At 36.5% G+C, this 22,881-nt stretch overlaps 1 protein-coding gene across 1 annotated transcript in view; it reads right to left on the bottom strand.

Moving 5' to 3' along the window:
• Window positions 1–22,881, bottom strand: part of LOC105052955 (nuclear pore complex protein GP210) — a 53,491-nt gene that overhangs the window by 9,341 nt on the left and 21,269 nt on the right. Inside the window, 10 exon segments of the mRNA XM_073244174.1 lie at window positions 1,258–1,663; window positions 11,041–11,171; window positions 11,268–11,330; window positions 11,412–11,567; window positions 11,800–11,919; window positions 12,158–12,277; window positions 12,393–12,539; window positions 13,501–13,569; window positions 13,646–13,705; window positions 20,940–21,131. Of these exon segments, the coding sequence (XP_073100275.1) occupies window positions 1,258–1,663; window positions 11,041–11,171; window positions 11,268–11,330; window positions 11,412–11,567; window positions 11,800–11,919; window positions 12,158–12,277; window positions 12,393–12,539; window positions 13,501–13,569; window positions 13,646–13,705; window positions 20,940–21,131 (1,464 nt within the window).

Here is a 22,881-nt window from a genome sequence, read left to right as displayed (position 1 = left end):
ATTATCCAACAACAAGTTCAACATGGCTCTTAAATCAATTTACTCTAATGATGTAAGAAGTAGGTTTTTGTGGTTCTTGGAGTTTGGTTAAAGATGGAAGTTAAAATTTGTGGAATATCATGCATACATCAAAGAAGTTATAATTATCACATGTACAAAATCATGTGACCACATCAACCCAGTAGGAATCAACCATCACCATTATGTTAGCATTGAACAACAAAAGAAAAATTTTCCAATTATATGGATTATGAAACACCATAATAAATACTATATTGTTAAGTATTTAAAGCACATACAAAAGTTACATTAGACTATTTTATTTCAGGTTTCCCTGCATCTCATTAAATTCCTCTTTCCAAACAGACATTTTGTATGTATCCGAACCCCATGTCAGGGTCCATGAAATATTGAAGTAAAGAGAAACGACCATTTCATAAGAATTAATCAAGTCTCATCTCAGCAGCACATTAGCACTTGACGTGCAATTTAATGTGATTGCACACAAGAATTCACTAACATGCGATCTGAGAGATCTTTGAGAATCAGCAGTCTCAGTGTGACAGCCAGTTTTCAGAAAGAGCAGCTGATAAAGAGGTTGAAGTAGATTAATAAATGTATTTTGAACTATATATCGATTAAATGAAAAAGTGATAATATAAAACCATAGTTTTTTTAATGTACAAATTAAATCCACAGAAGTTTCATACTACTCTTTTGGACATTGCTGCTTCCTACAAGCATCATGTGTTGCGGGTATATAAAATTAGAATATAACAACAAATGAAAACGAGCAATGTAACAGCAAAAATTTAACATGTGCCCCAACAAACAGTTTGCTCTAACATCAGAAAACTTGCTTCAAGATTTGGACCAAGCACAGAAGCAAATCACTAGAAAAAAGTGGCGCAGGATGCAGAAATTTCACCTACACAAATTTGGTAGCAGAAATCATGGTAAATTTACTGATATATAATTGCTTGAAACCTTTTTACCTATAGGCTCTATCATTGATATAAAATGAAAAATGTAACAGCAAATGAAAACTGGCAATATAAGAGCAAAAACATTTGTCCCAACAAGCAGCTTGGTATAACATCAGAGAACTTGCTTCAAGAGTCAGACCAAACACTCTGAAGTAAACCACTAGAAAATTAGCAGCAGATGAAATTTCATTTAACACAAATTTGCTAGCAGCAATAGTGGTAAATGTTTAATATAGTTTTGGGCATTTGTAGTGATGGATACACAACTGACCTGAGCAGTCCTTACACAAGATGCAATCACCGTTCTTCCTGTTGATCGGTCATTTGCTTCAATACAATCAAGATCATTACTTTCTTTTGTTCTAATTTTACTTCCATCAATAGTAATACCCTCCTGTCTTAAAAGGCCATTTCCTTCACATGCCCTCAGCATAGAGTAAGTAGTAGCTTTATGCTTATGGGAGTCTACTTGCCCATATGAGTCCGAAGATCTAGGCAAAAGCTCTGATGAGGTATAGAAGGGTGGGAGGACCCAGGTTATAGGTATCCCAAGAGCCAGAGGAGGATCAGATACCACCATCAATGACTTGGATGCATTGTAAGACACTGGTTGAGGATGACCATTTAAAACAAAATCACAAGAAACTGAAATGGAAACTCTTGCTTTGCCTGCAGATCTGGATCATAGAAGATGTTAAATAGTGAAGATGTATGTGTTCATGAATAAATGCATGCTTATAACTATGGGTGGTCCCATGCATATATATATATATATTTAAATATAAATTATTTTATAATAAATAATTATAATATATGAAATATATATGTATGTATTATGTATATATATATATATATATATATATATATTGTCAAATAGTGAAGATGTATGTGTTCATGAATAAATACATGCTATAATATATGAACATATATATGCATATGCATGTATGTATGTATATATTGTATAGTGAAATGTATGTTCATGATAATGCATGCTTATATATTTATATATATATATATATATATATATATATATATATATATATATATATATATATTGTCAAATAGTGAAGATGTATGTGTTCATGAATAAATACATGCTCATAACTATGGATGAACATGCATATATTATTATTATTATTATATATATATATATATATATATATATATTGTAATAGTGAAGATGTATGTGCATGATAATACTGTCATATATGGATGAATGCATATATATGCATATATGTATATATTAAATAGTGAAGATGCATGTGTTCATGAATAAATGCATGCTCATAACTATGGGTGACCATGCATATATACATCTCTGTGTGTTGTGTGTGTGTATTAAAGAAAATGACAAATTATCTAAAAAAATATAATAAATTATAAAAATTTGTATTCTTAACATCTTGTAAAAAAGATAATACAACAAATACTAGGCATTACAAAACTACGATTCTTAATTTCTTATAACTAAATAATCTATATGTTTAAGAGAATATGAGGGCTTTTATCATACATGACTGCCCATTAGAAACACATCTTTTAGAAGTGAAAATGTGGTCACCAATCTGTTTAGCAATTTTTCCTTATGATATCTATGTTAGTTTTAAAGTGATCTTGTAATGTAAAGAAACACATAAAAATGGTTAATGAATGAAATGCTACATCTGTTGCATATCAAAAACATGAAAATAAAATGTATTACATGGATTACTTAGCATCTTATGAACAAACATACAAAAAGAGAATTAAATATTTATAGTTTAAAATTTAAATATAATAGAATATCCTAAATCCACATAGTAACTAACTTTACTTTATAAAAGCAGGATACTGTATAGAAATTTAGATTTCTAAAGAGGATGCTATTATATAAGTTCACTCATTTACCTTCTCTTTTTTCCTTGATAATAAAGGTATCTACCTCTCTATCAATCCAACTCTGCCCTCTACCATGGGAGCATTCCCACCCCTCTTCCTTAACTAGCAGCCAACTCTTTTCACATATTATAATCTCTCTCTCTCTCTCTCTCTCTCTCTCTGTGCGCGCGCGCGCATCAATCAATCAATCACCACAACCCCTTATATAACCCACTCCCTCAATTTGCACCCAGCACTCCCACTCAAGCAGCGCACGCATGCAAGTGCATCAATCAATCAATCACCACAACCCCTTACATAACCCACTCCCTTAATTTGCACCCAGCACTCCCACTCAGGCAACACTCTCAATTTAGTTTTTTTTCTCTCAATAATCCTTTCTACTAAAGATTATGAGCTCTTAATAAGTTTTTCAAGTAACCCCCTCCCCATGCTACCCCTGGTGACCAAGTCATTGAATATACAAATGTGTGGGTATAGTGAGCATGTTACTGCAGTACACTAGTGTTACTAGGACCAAGGATTGTCATCCCAACAATACCAATAGCAGTGCATGTGCTGGTACCAAGATTTGCCATACCGTACCAAACCGAATGGTATGATGCATACCGTACTGTACCAATTCAGTTATGGTACGGATGTGTTAATGTCAAGGACATAAAGAGAATTCTGAAATTGCCTTACTCAATTAAGTTTTCAGGCCATTTATTTATAGAAGAGATAAAATACAAAAATAAAATATACAATTTACAACCAAACTGATTTATAGGATAGATTTATAGGATATTTACATCAAGAAATCAAAGCTAATAAGGAGTATATAATCAAGCTGATTTAGGAATACAATATCAAGGCTGATTTAGAAATACAATATTTATAGTTGACTTGCCATAACACTCCTACTTAAGTTGGAGCATAAATGTTAATCATGCCCAACTTGTTACAAATGTGATCAACCTGAGCTCTATTTAGAGCTTTTGTGAAGATATCTCCTAACTGTTCTCCAGTCTTGATGTACCCTGTTGAGATAATCTTCTTTAAAATCTTTTCACGAACGAAGTGACAGTCAATCTCAATATGTTTAGTTCGTTCGTGAAACACAGGATTAGAAGCAATATGAAGAGTAGCTTGATTATCATACCACAACTTAGCAAGTGGTGAAATCTTAAGACCAACCTCATCTAATAACTGATGTATCTACATTACTTCACACACGGATTGTGCCATAGCTCGATATTCTGATTCAGCACTAGAATGAGAAACCGCACTCTGCTTCTTACTCCTCCACAATACCAAGTTCCCTCCAACAAAAATACAATATCCTGTAGTTAATCTCCTGTCAACCTTTGAATCCACCCAGTCAGCATCTGAAAAGCATTCAATATTCGAATGCCCATGATTATTATACAAGAGACCACGTCCAGGGGCTCCCTTCAAGTAACATAAAATTTGTCCCAAAGCTTCCCAATGGACAATAGTAGGAGATGATATAAACTGACTTACTATACTTACAGAGTATGCAATATCAGGATGAGTCACTATAAGATAATTCAACTTACCAACCAATCTCCCATACATCTCAGGATCTTCAAATAACTAACCATCCCCTACTGTAAGTTGGAAATTAGGAGTCATCGGTGCACTGCAAGGCTTAGCACCTAATTTTTCTGTTTCTGCCAATAAGTCAAGGACATAACTTTCTTTGAGATAAAAAGATACCTTTCTTACATTTTGTAACTGCAATGCCCAAAAAATATTTTAACACACCCAAGTCTTGTGTTTGAAACTAAGTTTGGAGGAAGGATTTGAGAGATGAGATGCCTGTCGAGTCACTACCTGTGATGACAATATCATCCACATAAACCACTAACAAGATTAAGGCAACCTCAGAATGCCTATAAAACACCGAATGATCAGACTTACTCTTTTGCATGCCAAACTCCTGTACCACCTCACTGAATCTTCCAAACCAAACCTGAGGACTCTGTTTTAAGCCATAAAGAGATCTTCGAAGCCCGCAAACTTTACCCAACTCCCCTAAGTAACAAAACCAGATGGTTGCTCCATATAAACCTCCTCCTGTAGATCACCATAAAGAAAGGCATTCTTGATATCCAGTTGGTATGAGGCCAATCATAGGTGGCTGCCAGAGAGATGAACAAACGAACAGAAGCAAGTTTGACCACAGCAGAGGTGTCAGAGTAATTAACCTCATAAGTCAGAGCATACCCTTTGGCTACAAGATGAGCCTTTAAACGAGCCACAGAACCATCTGGATTGACCTTCATTGCAAACACTCATTTACAACTAATGGCTTTCTTCTCTGGGGGCAAAGGCACCAGTTTTCAAGTACCATTAGCATCTAAAGCTACCATTTCTTCTTCCATAGCAGCACGCCAACCAAGATGTGACAATGCCTCAACTACAGGTTTAGGCATGAAATGCTGTACCATGCCAAACCGATTGGTACACCCCGTACTGAGCCGGACCGGCAGAGAACCGACACGGTTCAATCGGTTCAAACAATATACCGACGGAGGGAGGAAAAGAGAGGGAAAGTGAGAAAGAGAGAGAAGAGGAGAGGGAGGCAGGAGCCGCTGGAGGCCGACGGTGGCCTGCTACGGCAGTCAGAGGGCCGCAGAAGCGTCCACGGCTCGTCAGTTCACCCAATAGGGCTTTGAAACGAGCGAAAAAGAGAGAGAAGGGGGAAATCACCGGAGATGGAAGCGGACAGCATCGCGGTCGCGGATGCGGGCTTCACCGGGATCGGGGAGGGGGGTGGCGAAAGCGGCGCAGGTAGCGTCGCGGTCGCAGAACAGGGGTTGTCGCCCCTATTCACGCGATCCCCTTTTGTAAAACGAAGATCAACAGTGAAACCGGCAAACCATTTGCCGGCTTCACTGTTTAAAAGATTTTTTAAAAAAATTAAAATCAATGAAGCTGGCAAACCATTTGCTGGTTTCACTGTTTAAAAATTTTTAAAAAAAATTAAAATCAATGAAGCCGGCAAACCATTTGTCGGCTTCATTTAAGTTTCGATTTTCTTAAAAAAATCGTGAAACAAGGGGTGTCGCCCCTGTTTCACGTCCGCGGCGCCACGCGCGTGGACTGCACCATCCGACGGCTGCGACGGCCAATCGGAGGCCATCCGACGGCCCCGCCCCTACTTCCCCTCCCTCCTTTTCTTTTTTCCTCCCTCTCTCTCTTTTTCTTCTCCCGATTTGGATCCGATGCCTTCGTCGGTTCGCTGCCGGTTCGATATGGTATGGAACCGTACCGAACTATACTGCCATCCGACCGAAATGGCCGCCGATACTGAGACGGCAAATCTTGATTTTAGATATGAAAATAGATTCTAGGGAAGTAATAAAACAATGAGAAAAAACAAATGATCAAAAGAGACAAAAGAGAAGATAGGGTAAGTACATTGACGTTTACCTTTGCGAAGAGCAATGGGAAGGTCTAAGTCAGAATCACGATCATTGGTGGTGATTGGATCCTCCGACGAAGAAGCTGGTGGAGGACATGAATCAGGAGTCGCCAACCTGTAAGAATAACCATGAACAATAAGAGGTCGAACAGTTGCTGGAACAGATGGATCAGGAGGGATCTGAGGATTTTGAGTATTGGGCATGTGTTTGACAGTGTAGACCAAGAGATCATCTTCCTCCCTCTAACTTTCATAAATGGAAGAACGAGAGAAAAATGGAGTAGACTCAAAGAATATAACATCTGTAGACACAAATAATGATTAAGGGTTGGAGAGAAATACCCATACGGCTATACCCTTTCTGAACTCGAGAATACTCAAGGAAGACACATTTCAAAAACTTCAAATCCAAACATCTCTCACAAAGCAAGTACTACCAAATATACGAGGTTCAATAGGAAACAAAGATTTAGATGGAAATAAAACACATAAGGTATGTCACCAGTAAAAACAGAAGAGGCATACGATTGATCAAAAAACATGTTGTAAAAACAGCATCAGCCCAAAATTATTTAGGAACCTTCATTTGGAAAAGAAGTCTCTAGCTACCTCAAGGAGATGCCGGTTCTTCCTTTCGGCAACTCCATTTTGGGATAGAGTATCAACACATGAGGATTGATGAAGAATACCATTCTGTGACATATAATTTTGAAAATTTTCTGAAAAGTATTTTTTGACATTATCACTTCACAATATATGCACAGAAACATTAAACTACATTTTAATTTCAGCACAAAAGGCACAAAAAATAGAAAATAATTCTGAACGATTCTTCATTAAATATAACCAAGTAGCACGAGAGTAATCATCAACAAAGGTAACAAAATACTTGAATCCAGACTTGAAAACAATAGGACACGGACCCTAAACATCAGAATGAACTAACTCAAAAAGAGACAATGCCCGTTTATTGACTTGGGATGCTGAAAATAACCGATGATGTTTGGCAAATTGACACGACTCACAATTCTAAAACAGATAGACTGAAACTGTGGACATAACTTCTTTAAAGTAGACGAAGAAGGATGTCCCAACCGACAATGAACTTTGAAAGGAGTTAAAGTACTGGAGCAAGCAAGAGACCATGACACCTGTTTATCAAGGATATAGAGACCACCCGACTCATGACCTCTACCAATAATCTGCTTCGTCGTAAGATCCTGAAATACACAATGATCAGGGAAAAATGAGACAACAATTTAGGGCACGAGTTAGTTTACTAACAGACAGTAAATTGAAAGCAAACTTCGATAAGCACAAAACAGATGACAAAGAAATTGATGATGTTGGGTGTGCAATTCCAAAACTCATGACACAAGATGTGGACCCATCAGCCAAGATAACATTAGAAGAGGTTGTATGAGACTGAAAGGCAGATAAAGGACAAATTACTTGTCATATGGTCTGTAGCGCCAGAATCAATAACCCATTTTGAAGAGGAAGACACAAGGCATGTAGTGGATTTACCTGACTCGGCAATAGCAATGACAGGGGAATTGGTAGATTTTAAAGATGCTTAATATTGGAAGAACTGTGCAAACTCTTCTACAAACACTTAAAACAGTTTTTTCGGAGGATGAGGCTACTGGAGACTCCTCAATAGCCACATTTGTCACCTGAGATCGTTGAGATTTGTTCTGCAGTTTCCAATATGAGCATTTTGTATGCCCAGGCTCATGACAGTAGTAACAAATAATTCCTCCATCAGCCTCTCCACTTCGCTGATTACTCCTATTGCCATAAGCCCCTCCTCTATTTCCTCTATTATTTTGTCGTCCAGTATCATTGCGACTAACAAGAGCACTACTAGCAGATTGAGAAAGCTGAGAATTTTCTGTACAAAGTACTCGGATAAAAGTATCAAGGAAAGAGAAAATCTTAGAACTAGAAAGAATCTGAGATTTGCGGTTTCAAATTCTAGAGGAAGACTAGCCAAAAAACTCATCACAGCCATTTGCTCTCGTTGGGCCTGCTGAACTTTCACATCAGGACTAAAGGGCAATAAAACATTAAGTTCCTCGTACACTCTTTTGGAATCCATAAAATAAGACGTAAGAGTCTTATCTTGTTTCTTTGCACGATAGAAAGCCTTGCACATCGTAGACACGAAAATATTCCCTTTACCAAGTACAGAAAATCTAAATAGTCCATCAATTTCTTAACAAACTCACAGTGATTAATTAAGCTAATTACCTTACCGTGAATAGAGTTCCGAAGTTGTAAAAACAATCGAGCATCCTCCCTTAGCCAGTTTTGTCTTGTATCATCACTGGGTAGATCACTCGTGAGGTGATCATCTTTATCAATACTACGCATGTAAATACGAACCTCTTGCTCCACTCCAAATAATTGGAGCCATTAAGCTTATGTTCCGTGATCTTAGTTATCACCGGAATCACATCAGCAATTATTGCCTTGTTCTCATCCACAGTAATTTGGTCTCAGCCATAATGTCAGACAGAATCTAATGGAAAGAGGGTTATAACAATTATCAGTTTTGAAGTACCCACAAGAACGCACCAATACCCAAGGCAACTCACAGGGCTGCACTAATCGGTGCAAGGCGACATCGAGGAAGAAGCCTGAGAGCAAGCCGATGCCGGACGCATCCTCACTTACCAGCGCATAGGAGCGTCGCTGAACAAAGTAGTGTGAAAAGTCTACTCGCCAGGAATCCGATGATCGGATTCAGGACTGGCCGATCGGCAACTAGGCAACCGCTCCGCTCGATACCATATTAATGTCAAGAGCATAAAGAAAATTCTGAAATTGCCTTACTCAATTGAGTTTTCAAGCCATTTATTTATAGAAGAGGTAAAATACAAATATAGAATATACAATTTACAATTAAGTTGATTTACAGGGCAGATTTATAGAGATATTTACATCAAGAAATCAAGGCTGATAAGGAATATATAATCAGGCTGATTTAGGAATACAATATTTATAGTAGACTTGCCATAACAGGATGGTATATTGGCAATTGGTACATTGAACCGGCTCCGTACCAACATAGTAACGGTTGGCACTAGTATGGGGCCCAATACCGAGCTAACGAACATTGGCTAGTACCATACGGTTCCATTAGATGATGATACTCAAGATGCCCTCAAGATACTAGTTTACTCATGAATTGAGATGTCCCAATCATCATGGTTGGTACCAATTGAGACTGGCTAGTTTGTTACCTAAGTTGCCTAGAAACAATTGAGATAACCAAGATAATAGAGAGCAAAGAGAGGAAAGAAGAGATCTTGAAATTTAAAAAAATTAAAAAAAAAAAAAACTTGCAAGAAGAGACACCACATATCCTATCTATTTAAAAGGCTTAAAAAGCTTATTCCAGATGAAAATCATTAAAACCAACAAAAATACTAAACAATAAAAAAATAAAAATTGGGATTGAAGTCATCCCATTAAAGCATTTAGATGCCAATAAATCCCAAGCATTGGGAGGAGAGCATCCCAGTATTGTGCCGAACTGGGACCAAACAAGGATGGGTGCCAGTACTAGGTCCTAAATCCTCGATTAAAACATTTCAAAATCCTGATTTTTTTCCATATCCGGAAACTTAGACATTTCACGACATTCCTTGACACTTTAAATCAGCAAATTATGAAGTCATCATGCTCATATCAACTTTTGGCTTTTATACCTAGAATTTTTCAACTCAGCATTTAGCAAATGTTTTATGAAGTCTATTAAATTACATAGCAATTGATCCAATAAATTATACACTACATGCATACATTTGTACATATTCTAGACATACATATGTAACACATGCCTTTGTGTCCAATTTTCTTGAGAGATTGCTTGTCCTACTCTCTGAACACTTAGACACTGGATACTTGTACTATGTCTAAGACCTAGTTTGCATTGGTATGGCCACTTCCCAGCATCTGTCCCTACAGAATTTTCATCATTTGGGAACCAAAAAGGCGGTTGCCTGGCCAATTTATTAGAATAGAAGGGTTCTAAACAGGCTAAACTACTTTTTCTTCTCTTTTTCTCCAGTCTCTCTTCTTCTCCCTGTTCTTGTCTAACTATTACATATTATTCTCCTGTTTGATGCTCTTTTCTTCATTCACTGATTCCTTCTTCCAATCCCAAAAGGGAAAATTCACTAAATCAGGCTTTTGCTGGGGTGAAGAAAAATTGATGATAAACCATAGCATATAAGGCTGTTGAGAGCTAAAATCCATGCTATGATGCTAAGAGCTAGAATTTTCAACATAAGCCAGCAGTTAAAATTTGAAGGCATAAAAGGTATATATATAAAGGACATGTAGAAATTAAGAGCTCCCACTTAATATGAATGTAGATGGTGCTGAAAGCATGTTGCAAAACCAAATACAGCTATCAGCTCCGGAAGTTTTACATAAAAACCTCTCTAAAAATTATTTTTCCTGTTCTTTACGGTTATAACCATGACCAGTTTATTATCATTTCCATCTATGTTGCACAAATGAATATATAAAAAATAGCATGCTCATAACCAGAGATCAATATTAATGCATATGATAGTTTTTACGTTAAGATGTTCAATTATTTTGTCCTATAAATAAGTGTTCAAATTGTTTGCCTGGAAGCAGAACATATATGTTACTTAAAGTGATTAAAGTACTGCTTATAATGGAGGGAAGGAGGGAGGGAGAGATTACATTCAGGTAAGTAACGAATACCTGCCAATCAAAACATTGATAAATCCATCATCCCTATCATCTGAATAGCATGGATGGTTATTTCCTAAGCAAGATGATGAGGCTTTGTGCACATCAGAATGCAAAGATGTGGCTGTTTCAAAGCTCACCACCTAACACAAATGAAACAAGGCATCAGCCTACTGCCATAACATATAACAGGCAGAATTGAATGTAGCAGAGAATAACAAAAAGGAAAATGTCTTGACCTTTTCATTCTCTACCATCCACTTGTAATCTTTACAGATCTCATAGAAGGAAAATAAATCCCCCTGATTAGTATACAGATTCATTAGTTAAAAATGGCCGAGGCAGTTGTAGATAAATCATGTTTTAATTACAACGTGACTTGCCTCAGGAATGGTTGGAAAGACAGGCATTTTGCAACCAACGCAAAGCTGGTCACTCTGCAGATTCAAAGTCATTGCTGATGGGATCCCCACTTCAACTCTTCCATATGCTTCACAAATCAAGATACCTCCATTCCCATAGATAGCTGCCTGGACAGTCTGACCATAGAATCAATACAATTAGTACTGAACGAAAACAGCAGTACAATGAAATATAGTGACTAACTCCAAGTTTTCATAGGAAGCACACATTAATCACACAATTAAGAAAAAAGATATTTACATTACTATTAATTCATTATTGATTGACAGGCAAAACAAAATATTATTGCTCGAAATGAAGAATTTATACCCATAGCATCCAGGCTTAGCAGGAATACTGAGTACTTACAGCATTTCCTATGGAACTTGCAGAAAGCTTTCCCGAGGATTTTTGAACTACTGCAATTCCTTCATTCATGCTAGCATACTCAACAGAAGCACCAATTTTTGGCCCACCTTTCACAGTAAGCTATACAAAAGATAAGAATTTAAAAAATCATTTTCAATCCAAGAAAAGGATATACAATTAATATCAATTACAATAATAAAAGTGAATGATATCACTTGCAGATCAGACAGAGAGCAATTTAATATAGATCTTCCAATTAGTCTTTAGCTTTTAGATGAGAAAAATGTATAATGGACAGCATGTGATATGCAGCATCCATATGCTAAATTACTAACTTGGGAAATGAACAAGAAATTACCAGATAAGAAGCTCCGGGTACAAGGTATATATATTCTGGATGTAATTGTAGTGGTTTGTAAACTTCCACCTTAACAAGTTGACTTAATAGTTCGTATCCAGATTTCTGCTTAACACTGACCTGAGAATTTCATACTTCATCAGGAAACTGGAATCCAAAAAAATATGCATAAATAAAGATATCTGATACGAGCTAATTGATAATGTAAGAAAAGATCTTGACAACACGAACTTACATAAAGAGTTGTAATACCAATATTCAAAGCTCTAACTGAAAATTTTGGCCCGAAGACTACCCATTCACCATTTACTGGAGAATAGTTCTCACTAATGAGTTCCAGTATGCCATCCTCAAGATGCACTTTGATTTTCATGTACATGTACTACAAAGAAATTGAATATTAGCTTCAAAAGAAAAGCAATATTTGCAGTCTATGAAGTTTTAGTTTCAAGGAAAAATGCCAATAAATATTTGAATGAAAGACAACGATAAGGTTTAGTATAAATATGGATAAGTGGGATAAACTGTGGAAAAAGGTCTATTCTCCACAAGCAGGCCACATTTGCCTGCAATTTTATATGAGATAGTTCATTCAACAGCATTCACACCAAGGATGACCCATTCCATAGGTACAATGGAATTGGGTCATACATGATTTATCCAGCCTTCTTATCCCACTAGACTTTTCAAATGACCAAAAGCTCTACTTGTTTCGCAATAATAAGGAAAAGATGCGTGTTTTCATCTTTTCAACTAGAAGGTAACCAAAGAACTGTTAGGTGTACCGCGTTACCATGTAATCATTACATGGGGATGACAACATGATGCACAAACAAAATCAAGCCATATGATATCATAGAATAAACCATGGCTTTTTTCAGGATAAAAAGATTAATCCCAAAATTTTGACCCCTTTTTCAAACAAAACCTAAATGACACCAAAACCTTATGATAGCACAAGAAATGCTCAGTAACTATTCTCCAAGATCCTTTGATATACTTATTAAGATAATAAATTGTTAAAGTAGCAATGACGTAATTGATTCTATTTCTAAAAAAAAAACTGAATAGATAATGATAGCAATTGCCAGATAAATGATGGTGTGCAACTTCACAAATTATTTTGAGTATCAAAAATTCTAATACATGTGAAATGAACACAAAACAGATTCAACGTGAAACAGAATGATTACTTGACCACCTAACAACGAAAACACACATGAAAATTTGCAAGGTTTATTCACACAAACCAAGAGGATACAAATTAACATAAACATGAAAATCAGGTAGAGGAGGGCGAAAAACTCTGTTAAATTATATATTTGGTCTGAAATCACTGATACCTGAGAAGAGTCAAAGATACATCCATCATGTGTCCCTGCTAAAATATCAAATCTTTCGGTGGTTCCCTCCTACAAATACCAGAGAAAAAGTCTGCAAGCATGCTCCTTGAAAATGAAAGAATTTTCAATAGTAAAATTGATATACCATTAGGCTTAGTTCTTGTTCAGGAATTATCTTAATCCAGTCAACATCTGCCACTCTAACCTGTAAAAATGTTGAATTTCCTGAGGATGTGACTGATGTATAATAAATAATTCCTGCTAATTAGTGCATTCAAGATACAATTTTCAATTATAAATACAAACAAAGCATAATTAATAACTAGAACGTAGTTTAGAAATTATAGACCATTTTAAGTAGAATACAATAAATTTGCATTTGACGGTGTAAAATCTATGTAGCCAGTACCCACCTACCTAAAGCTTACCAGAAAGTCATATGAAAAATCAACCTACCAGCCTTTTTGACCTTTAACATGCATTACATATTAACTCTAGCAAAGAAAGAAAAAACTTAATAATGTTACATAGTTTGTAAGTGACCTTTCTCAACAAAATTTAAACATACCAAATCAAAAACCTAGAGAGCCTCAGTTTTATAACTGTTAACTATTAATTATAAATCAGAACAATATCATATCCTGTACATTCTTTGTCCCAAAGAATTTTAAACAAACATATTAACTCAGATAAGCCTCAGTTTCATAATTGGAAAATATGGTTTATAAATTAGAAGAACATTCCAACTTGTAGATACAGAATTTATTTTTTAAGTGTTGCAGAGTGGCATACAGAGAAATTGCTTTTGTTCCTTAACATTTAAATGGAAGATAGTTTAGAAGAATATATTCAGGAATGAATGAAGAGGGAAAAAAGAAATTACACCAAAATAATAAATGAAGTATGTCGTTCGCAGAAACACCAATGAATTCACAAGAAGCTTTTCCAAAAAGCCTCTAGCTTTATAAGGGGGCTGGAAGAGAATTTGAGGGGACTTTTGGCTTCCGTTTTCTCCTGAGCTGCTGCTCTGCCAACTAGGGTCTGAAGCATTGAAAGTAAGGATTTGGAGGAGTCGATCCTGCAGCATCTTCCAATCCCTCTATTGCAGCATCATGCAGAAAAGACCTATATGATGCCACTGTTTTATATTCTTTTTCTGAGCCGTGAAGCTCCAGATTTCAGGTATCTTCTTTGATCTAAGGATTACCAGATTTTTGTTCTCTATAGTTTATATTGATTGATACACTAGTTGGAAAAAAAAAATTATTTGGACATGTTTTGCTCCTATATTTTACTGTGATTCATAGAAAAGCCTTGTACATCTGTTTTTATTGAAGTAATTTCTACATTAGAAGTGTAATCAGTTTATTTCTGCTATCAGTTTTGTTGCACCAAGACTATCAGTTTGATCGACAGAGTGATGGGGAATAAAGAGTTTAATTTCAGAATTCTTTTTGTCCATTTGGAATTCTTATTTATGTAATTCTTAGAATAGCTTCTAGAGTCCTATTTTAAGAGAAACTGGTGTCCTATCTTAGGTAGATGCTGGGTTGGACAAGTCATGAAAACATTAGGATTTGATTTTTAAATGTTTTAGAAGTCTACGTAGGGTTAGGACTTAGGAGCTAGTCCAAATTTTGATTTTTCAGGAAAGATTTGGAGGATTAGTTTCTTGGTTTTTAAGAATCCTAATTTGCTTGAAAGTCAAGTAATATAAGATCTATAAAAAGGCCTGATGACAGGTCACTAGCAGATTGTATGTGAATTATTTGAAAGAATTTGAAGATTTGAGGCCAGCTTCGACCCTTTTATACCCCCCTCCTCCTCTTTCTTATTCTCCCTCTTCTCTCTTTTCTTGATATCTTTTCTCTTATCTTTATTTATGCTAACTTATATTTGTTCTACACATACCATTTTCTGATTTCAGTTATTCTTTCATTTATCCCCGTTTAAAACCTTGTTTTTCTTCTCTGTTCCAAATACCAAAACCTTAGGACACATTATTTGACCTTCTATTTTCCCTCAATCTTACAATTTATCACTGCTGTTCCACATACAGGTTTAAGGCAGCCAAAACAACCAAATTAGACCTGTTCCTAAATTAATCTTTTCCCCAGGTCCTCCCACACAATGCAGGCCAAACCCAATTATTCCTGCACCACAAAGCGGATGCAACCCAAGTTTCCTTTACCCCTAGAAGTAATGGGAAAGATTGATCAGAATCATCAGATTATGGATTCCAAAGGGATGATCAATGTTCTTTTCCATCAAAAAAAAAAAAAAAAAACTGTTACAATCCAAAGCTGATAGACAGCAGAGGTTTACATCACCCAAATTACATATATGCCTTGCCTTTGTCATAACTAAAAGGACAACTTATCCTTGTAAATTAACTGGGGATTAAATGTGCTCAAATAGTCAACTGTATGAGCTTAATGATGAGTCAGTTGACAACGTTTTATATGCTTAACCCTTTCCGCGCATGGTAGCGTAGCAAAGATATGCGGGTGCTTCGAGTGATAATTAATGGTCCTAAAAAAGCCAACTGAACACCACAAGTAAATGTTCTGACTTCTGAGGAAGTTTATTTAACACTGGTTTTCTGGGCTTAGCCTATTTTGCTATCTAATCAAGCCAGATTTGCATTATACCCTTATCCTCACTGAATAAAGTCTTTCCTCTTCAGACATGTTGTTTTATTAGTTCTCTCATTCTCATAAATCTTATCAAATTAAAAAAAGTATCACTGACCTAAAGAGAGAAGAACTTGAAAGAGGATTTCAAGATCCCTGTATGACATAGGCCACTAGTGCATTGAGACAGAATTCAGAAGCTAATGTACAGTTAAAAATGGCATGCATAGATATTTACATAGTACAAAAGTTATGCAAATGTACAACAAAAATTTCTAAGAAAAATTAGCTTCAGTCTGACATCAGAAGAAAAAGATAAGAACAAGGATGTATAACTATTCTAAGGAAACACCTGAATTACTTAAAATAGACCTAGCATCCATCAGAAGAAAAGATAAGAACAAGTCCGTATATCTATTCTAGGGAAACACATCGATAACTTAAAATAGACTTAATATCCAACTTTCAGAGAAGACCATATATTGATTGTGAAAACTGCACTATTTTATGGGAATTCCAAATAATTATCAACACCATCAATAAAGATGACCTGATCGAATTGTTTTCCCAAGAAAATCGCATGCCATCTATCAGATTCTGTTTCAAGTGATTCTTAAACCCACGTCCAAATAGTTTCTTCATAATACTAATTTATCTTTAGTTACTATAAGCAAATGAAGGCAACATTGGCCGAATCATCCCAAAATGGGTAGTTTGGGCCATACCTAACTGAACCAATCAAGAACTGGGACATTTTGGACAACCGGGACAATTGGATGGCCAGCACTGTTCGACCCTTAACAAACCTCCAAGCCCTCTCCAAGATCCGGATTTTGCCCGTCTCTCCCTCTCTCTCTTTCGCAATTGATCCCCATCTCCCCCCCACCCGCCCCCCTGCCACTTCCTTCTTCGAGATGGCTCCTCCCAGCAAAGAAAAGGAGAGAAAGAAAAAGGCACGGCGGCACTAGTAAGCATCATCATCGCACCCTCCTCCAACAAGTTCGCTGTCATCCATAGCCTCCTCCACTGCCAGATCCGCACTCCCCAGGTCACAATCTTGGCTATCGAGCATCATTCGAGGCCGGTACAAGCCTCTCATGATTGATCCCTCTCTCTCCTTCTTCCTCTCCCCTTCTCCCTCTCCCTCTCCCTCCCTCTCTCTCCTTCTCCCTCTCCCTCCTCTTCTTCTCTCTCCTCCCCCTCCACCTCCTCTCTATTTCGATATGTCCAAGAATGACATGATCCAAACCCATATGTACTGAATCAATTATCACCCGATATGAACCCCAGTATCGGTTCAATGACCCTTGGGTGCAGCCATGCAGGAGCATATCTGGGTACAGATATGGTGAAGTGGGTCTTTTCAAAATAAAAAAAGAAACAGACAGCATAGAGGAAGAGGGTGCAGGAAAGAGGATTTGGAGAGATTACAAAGCAGGTATAGGACTCTAAGTGGAAGTTTCCACCACCTATGAATTTATCACTTATTGAATGCTCTTGTCATTACTAAATGCTGAGGCATCTGCAAGCAGATCCTTATGCTGAGAAATAACAAGAAGTCTAATCACAAGATTTCGAATCACAAACTGGACGTAAGAATGTGGACAAACCAAATGCAATGGTAATAGGTGAACTTACGCAGGTTACTCGCAAATAAAAATTGCCACAAGAGGTTTTGAATGAACTATCAAATTATACAATGAAAGTAATTGAGTTAAGTGAGAGTTTGACAATAGATCCAATACATTAATGGAGATATCACGTGAATAAAGTTGGAACAACAATTGAGAACTATAGAAATGACAAATAGATCAATTAAAATATAAGACATTAAAACTCATCAGCAACATTTTACCTTTCATGTCATAATCATCAATAACCTAAATCTAACCCAGAAAAGAGTTGCCAGACTATATATAACTAAAAGATATATGATTTTGTGTAATGGTAATTTGCTAGTGATGAGAAAATTTGTGGAGTTTTAATTGGAGGACAGAACTCGTGAGAGGTCATTAAAAAATTAGTTAGTCAGTACCTACCATCAACAAGACCAGCATATGTAGTATTTGTAGTAGGGCTACAACACATGACAAACATCCATGGACAGATTTGCATGTTAACAACATGATTGTTTAGCAACACTATATTTGCAATAGCCCTCTTGTACTTGGACAAATATGTATGGATATGTGTAAGATTGAAATATGAACCTTCTATCAATGCACTAAGTGCTGAATAGTGCTGAAATAGGTGATGCACCTTAGAGACTAATCTATAAGACTTCTACTCGAGTTTTGGATTTTAGCAACGTCCTGGCATAATGGAACTTATGGGATCTTAAGAATTCAAGAAACAGTTTAGTATTTTAAAGTTGAAGTTTTGACCCAATTCTGAAAATATGAAGTTTGAAGTAAAATTGAGAAAACAACTTCTGATTTGACCACCCCACCTCTAGCGCCTCTGTTGCTTGACATACGGACTGACCTATTTAGAAATAGGTGAGTCACAGCTGACCTACCTTCTTTCCTTGACTACAGATAGAGAAAATGGGACCAACTAGTGTGGAGGGGCAAGAAGAATGAGAAAATGGGGAACTTGGGTAGGATTTTGTGGATTTCCTTAGCTTTCATTAGCTTTAAATTGTAAGTAACTTCTTCATGCACCTTGAGTTCAAGAACTACTTATTTAGATTAAGAAATCAATATCAAGATTTCATTTTTGATACTCTCATATAGGTTTTTTAAAAAACCATGGATTTTCTTTTAAGGGACTCTTCTATGCCTTTAAAACTTAAGACTTTAAAACTTGTTTTCTGATTTTGAATCTCTTAGTTCCATGTTTACATATGTTTCGAAATTCAGAACCCTAGTGTCTTTTCGAAAATCCATGGACTACTTTGAAGGTAATTCTTCCATGTGATTTGGAACCAAATTTTATTTGCTTATTTGAAACTTGGAGTCCATATCAAGATTGTCCTTCTAAAATTCTAGACATTATTATTGTTTCCAAAGCCTAGAATCTTTGAAATTTGACTATCCAACTGAATTCGATCTAAAAATTAAAGTTACCTAATCTTACTTGAAAAAGTTGAAGTTATTCAGTTTTTGTCCGAAAATTATGGAATTGTGTCTTTGAATCACTATCTTTTGAACTAGCATCTCCTTTGATTTGAAATCGTGTATTTATTAGAATCTTCTAAATGACATTTTTGAAACGATCTTTGCTCTCTTTGGAGCTTTTATTAATTACTTAGTATGGAATTTGTAAATTTTGGTAAAGCATGAAATACTAATATGATTCTAAATTGACAAGTGACACTTAGCAAGGAAGTATATATGAGTGGCCCCCCTCAGGTTTTTATGATGATCCTCTGTCGGGTGGCATTGTGGCCTCATCTAGATTGCTGATGAGGATCTAAGTGAAATCCCAGCCAAGTGGCATATGAGTGGCCTCGCTCGAATTATTATGAAAACCACTATATATATACACAATGTTCGCCATCTCGATACCAGCCCCATATCGATACCATTCTATTACAGTGTCAGTATGTGATACGGTATCAGATAGTGATGCATACTAAGTGTCGATGTAGTACAAGACTGCATATTGATATGGTATGGTACCCAACCAGTATGACAAACCTTGATATGGCATATGTCGATCCTTGGCCAATGGTATGAGTGGACCCTGAGGATATGAGCGGCCTGGAGGGTACAAGTGAAACTTTATAAAGTAATATGAAGCTATATGAAATATTAGAATTTGATGTGAATGCATTTGTTTTGTTTAATCACTTCTTATTATAGATTTTAATTTATGAGATTCTCATTATCAAAGTGATTCGATGAACCTTCACCTAGACTATTGAAAGACATGCCTTGTGACCCAATTTGAATTGCTTAAACCCTTCTTGAACATTGATATGTCTTGATCCTTCAACACATTCTTTTTTCTATCAAAATTTTTTGTTTATTTCAGTTAATGACACATGGATTTTCAATGTTACTTCAAATTATCTGTTATGATTTAACATCCATGGTTTTCCGGTGAAAACCTAAATTCTTGATATGGTAGAGGTTACTTGCAGAGCTATATCCACTTCACAATCTTTTCAAAGTCGGTTATAATATATATATACAATAGTGGACCCATTCGAGAGACAACCAAATCTTCTAGAGTTGCTTTTCAATTGAGTGACTATTGAAGTGACATTAAACAATAAAAACATAGCTCTGCACGATTGGTGATATGATTGGAGGTATAGTAGGAATTCAATTTAAGTGCCTATGGTTTATAATATATTTTGGTGATACATTATTCTATCATATGGTTTATTTTGAGAATGTTACAAATTTTAATGATATGTGAATCAATTACAATGGTCACACGTCAGGAGGCGTGATAACAGGCTAACAGCAATACATAAGCAAATAAGAGTAAGTGTTCCACATGAGTAAATGATAACCAGTATTGAATTGGTGCCAAACAGGATAGCAAAAAGGACGATCACAACTTGGTTCATGTACAGAATGCGAGGTAGTGGCACTACAATTAACGATAAGACAGAGCTTGGCAAGATTAATTTAATGGCTTATGTTGGCGTTGCTATGAAACAGGACAGAGGCCTCAACAACCAAAATGTTGCAATTCCATAAGTTGAAGCAACCAGGAGATAAAATGTCATACATGCATGCAGCATATTATCAAATATGATCTTGCTAAAAAGGTAGAAGAACAATAATAAAGGAAAAGAACCAACTTGCTTACCAGAAATCCTAGAATGCACTAGTCCAGAGCATAACTTACCAGGGCAGAAGCAGCAGCAGGAGGAGAAAGTCCAATATCACGAACTGTCACTAGAGCAGAACCCAAGCCTCTAGCACCAACAATTAAGTGTGAACATTGAGTACTTTCAGGCGGTTGGATAATAAATGCAACTTCCGTATCATTTGTTACAGCATCCAGGAAACAGGTTCCCCCAGTGACTGACAGATTTACCTACAAAAGAGCTAAATTACTGTAAGAATATATGGAGACCGATGAATGCATTTACCTGACTCACCACAGTAATATGCATGGAAGCATCAAGAACAGACCAATTAAAACCATAGCTCAGAAGGCCAGCATTTTTTTCTCTTGATGCAAAAGATGGTAAAGTCATCTAACCATTCAGAAGGCCAATATTTGATTTTTGAAAGTATGCAAAATCTGAAATTTTGGGATATAATTAATGTCACATCACATGCAGAAAACATGATTACAAATACATCAAACAATAGGGTACCAAGTATGGTCGAAAAGTGGCCCAAAAGGTTAGCAACAACATAAATTAATATGGATACTATGTGATAAATTTTTTTGATAGAAATATAGTCTCAAGATAATTTAGTATATTATTCACCAGTCATTACTTTCTAGTAATTATATGATGATTGATAGATTCATATTTGATCTATTTCAGAAATAGTAGGTTATTGATTTTCAAATTATCAAAAACATACTAGCAAGACTTTAAATCCTGTGAGACATGGCTGTCCCAGTTTTCTGATAGAACGGGACGCACTGCTGTCCCGCCCCGTCCCGACTCTTAGACAAGGGATGTCCCAAGATGTTCCGATTGGGATGACTGGGATGCTGGTAGGATGGCCTTGTCCCGACATATAGGATGGTACTCCATCCCGGTGTCCTGCGGGACGTCCTGTGAGATCTAAATCCTTACATACTACTATTACCAAATTCATAGTTTGTTGCCTTATCGTTCAGCCTGAGATGTCAGATGCGAAATCTTTAGCAACTTAAATCCAAGATCAGCTATCTCAACCCAAACCACTGGTTGGGGCCCACCAAGCCGTTGCAATCAGAAATCAGATTGAGAGGCAGATTTAGTACAAAATAGGCCTCGAACTACCTGAATCAACCTGATCCTAATCACCTTGCCTCCAAATCGCTCTCTCCCTCCCCCTCATGTTTGGCTAGGATCAACATTTCAATGCCACCTTCTGATGCTACCACTGCCTCTAATGACAACCACAAGCACGCGCTTCGCCCTCTCTCTCTTTGTTTCTCTCCCAAAGACAATTACCCTTGTGACTTCACCCTCTTTCTTTCCTTTCTCAATTTATTTCTCCCAAAAACAACCCCAGCAACTTCGCCCTCTTTTTCTCCTCCCTCCCCTCTCCCCCCTCCCCCTCTCACTCCCACTGGTTTCAATACGCCTCCGGTCAATACCATACGAAATGTTGTAGGCCGATATGATCCCTGGTACCAATTCAGTGAACCTTGCTTTTATCGATTAGATAAGGTAAATATAGGACCACAAAATAGGAGCTTATTAATTTAAAAAAATTTAAGAATATATTCATTAGTTGATAGTTAAATATCATAAACTTTAGTCCAATTTTGTCACACATCTCAAAATGATTTGGAAAAAAAAAGGAAAAATTACTGACAAACAATTTATTCTATTATAAAATGAAATTTAGCTCATGCGCAAATCAGCATGGATGCTCCTAGTCCTAGGAGAACTTGGATTTAGAGCAATTGTACTATTGATCTCAAAAAAAAAACACTCTAAATTGAGAGAAAATGGGCAGACTAGTGCATGAGACGCCCGCCATTACAAGGTTTGGGAAGAGTCAGATGTACACAGCCTTACACCCGCATGTAGAGATGCTGTTTCTACATTCCAAACCTATGACCGATTTATCAGAATAACTTCTAAATATAGACTTGAGAGTACTTGGCGAAT

Source organism: Elaeis guineensis, chromosome 10 (assembly GCF_000442705.2).
Source record: "Elaeis guineensis isolate ETL-2024a chromosome 10, EG11, whole genome shotgun sequence".
Taxonomy (NCBI): domain Eukaryota; kingdom Viridiplantae; phylum Streptophyta; class Magnoliopsida; order Arecales; family Arecaceae; genus Elaeis; species Elaeis guineensis.
The sequence above is the reverse complement of the archived record's forward strand: the minus strand, read 5'-3'. Positions and strand labels throughout refer to the sequence as shown.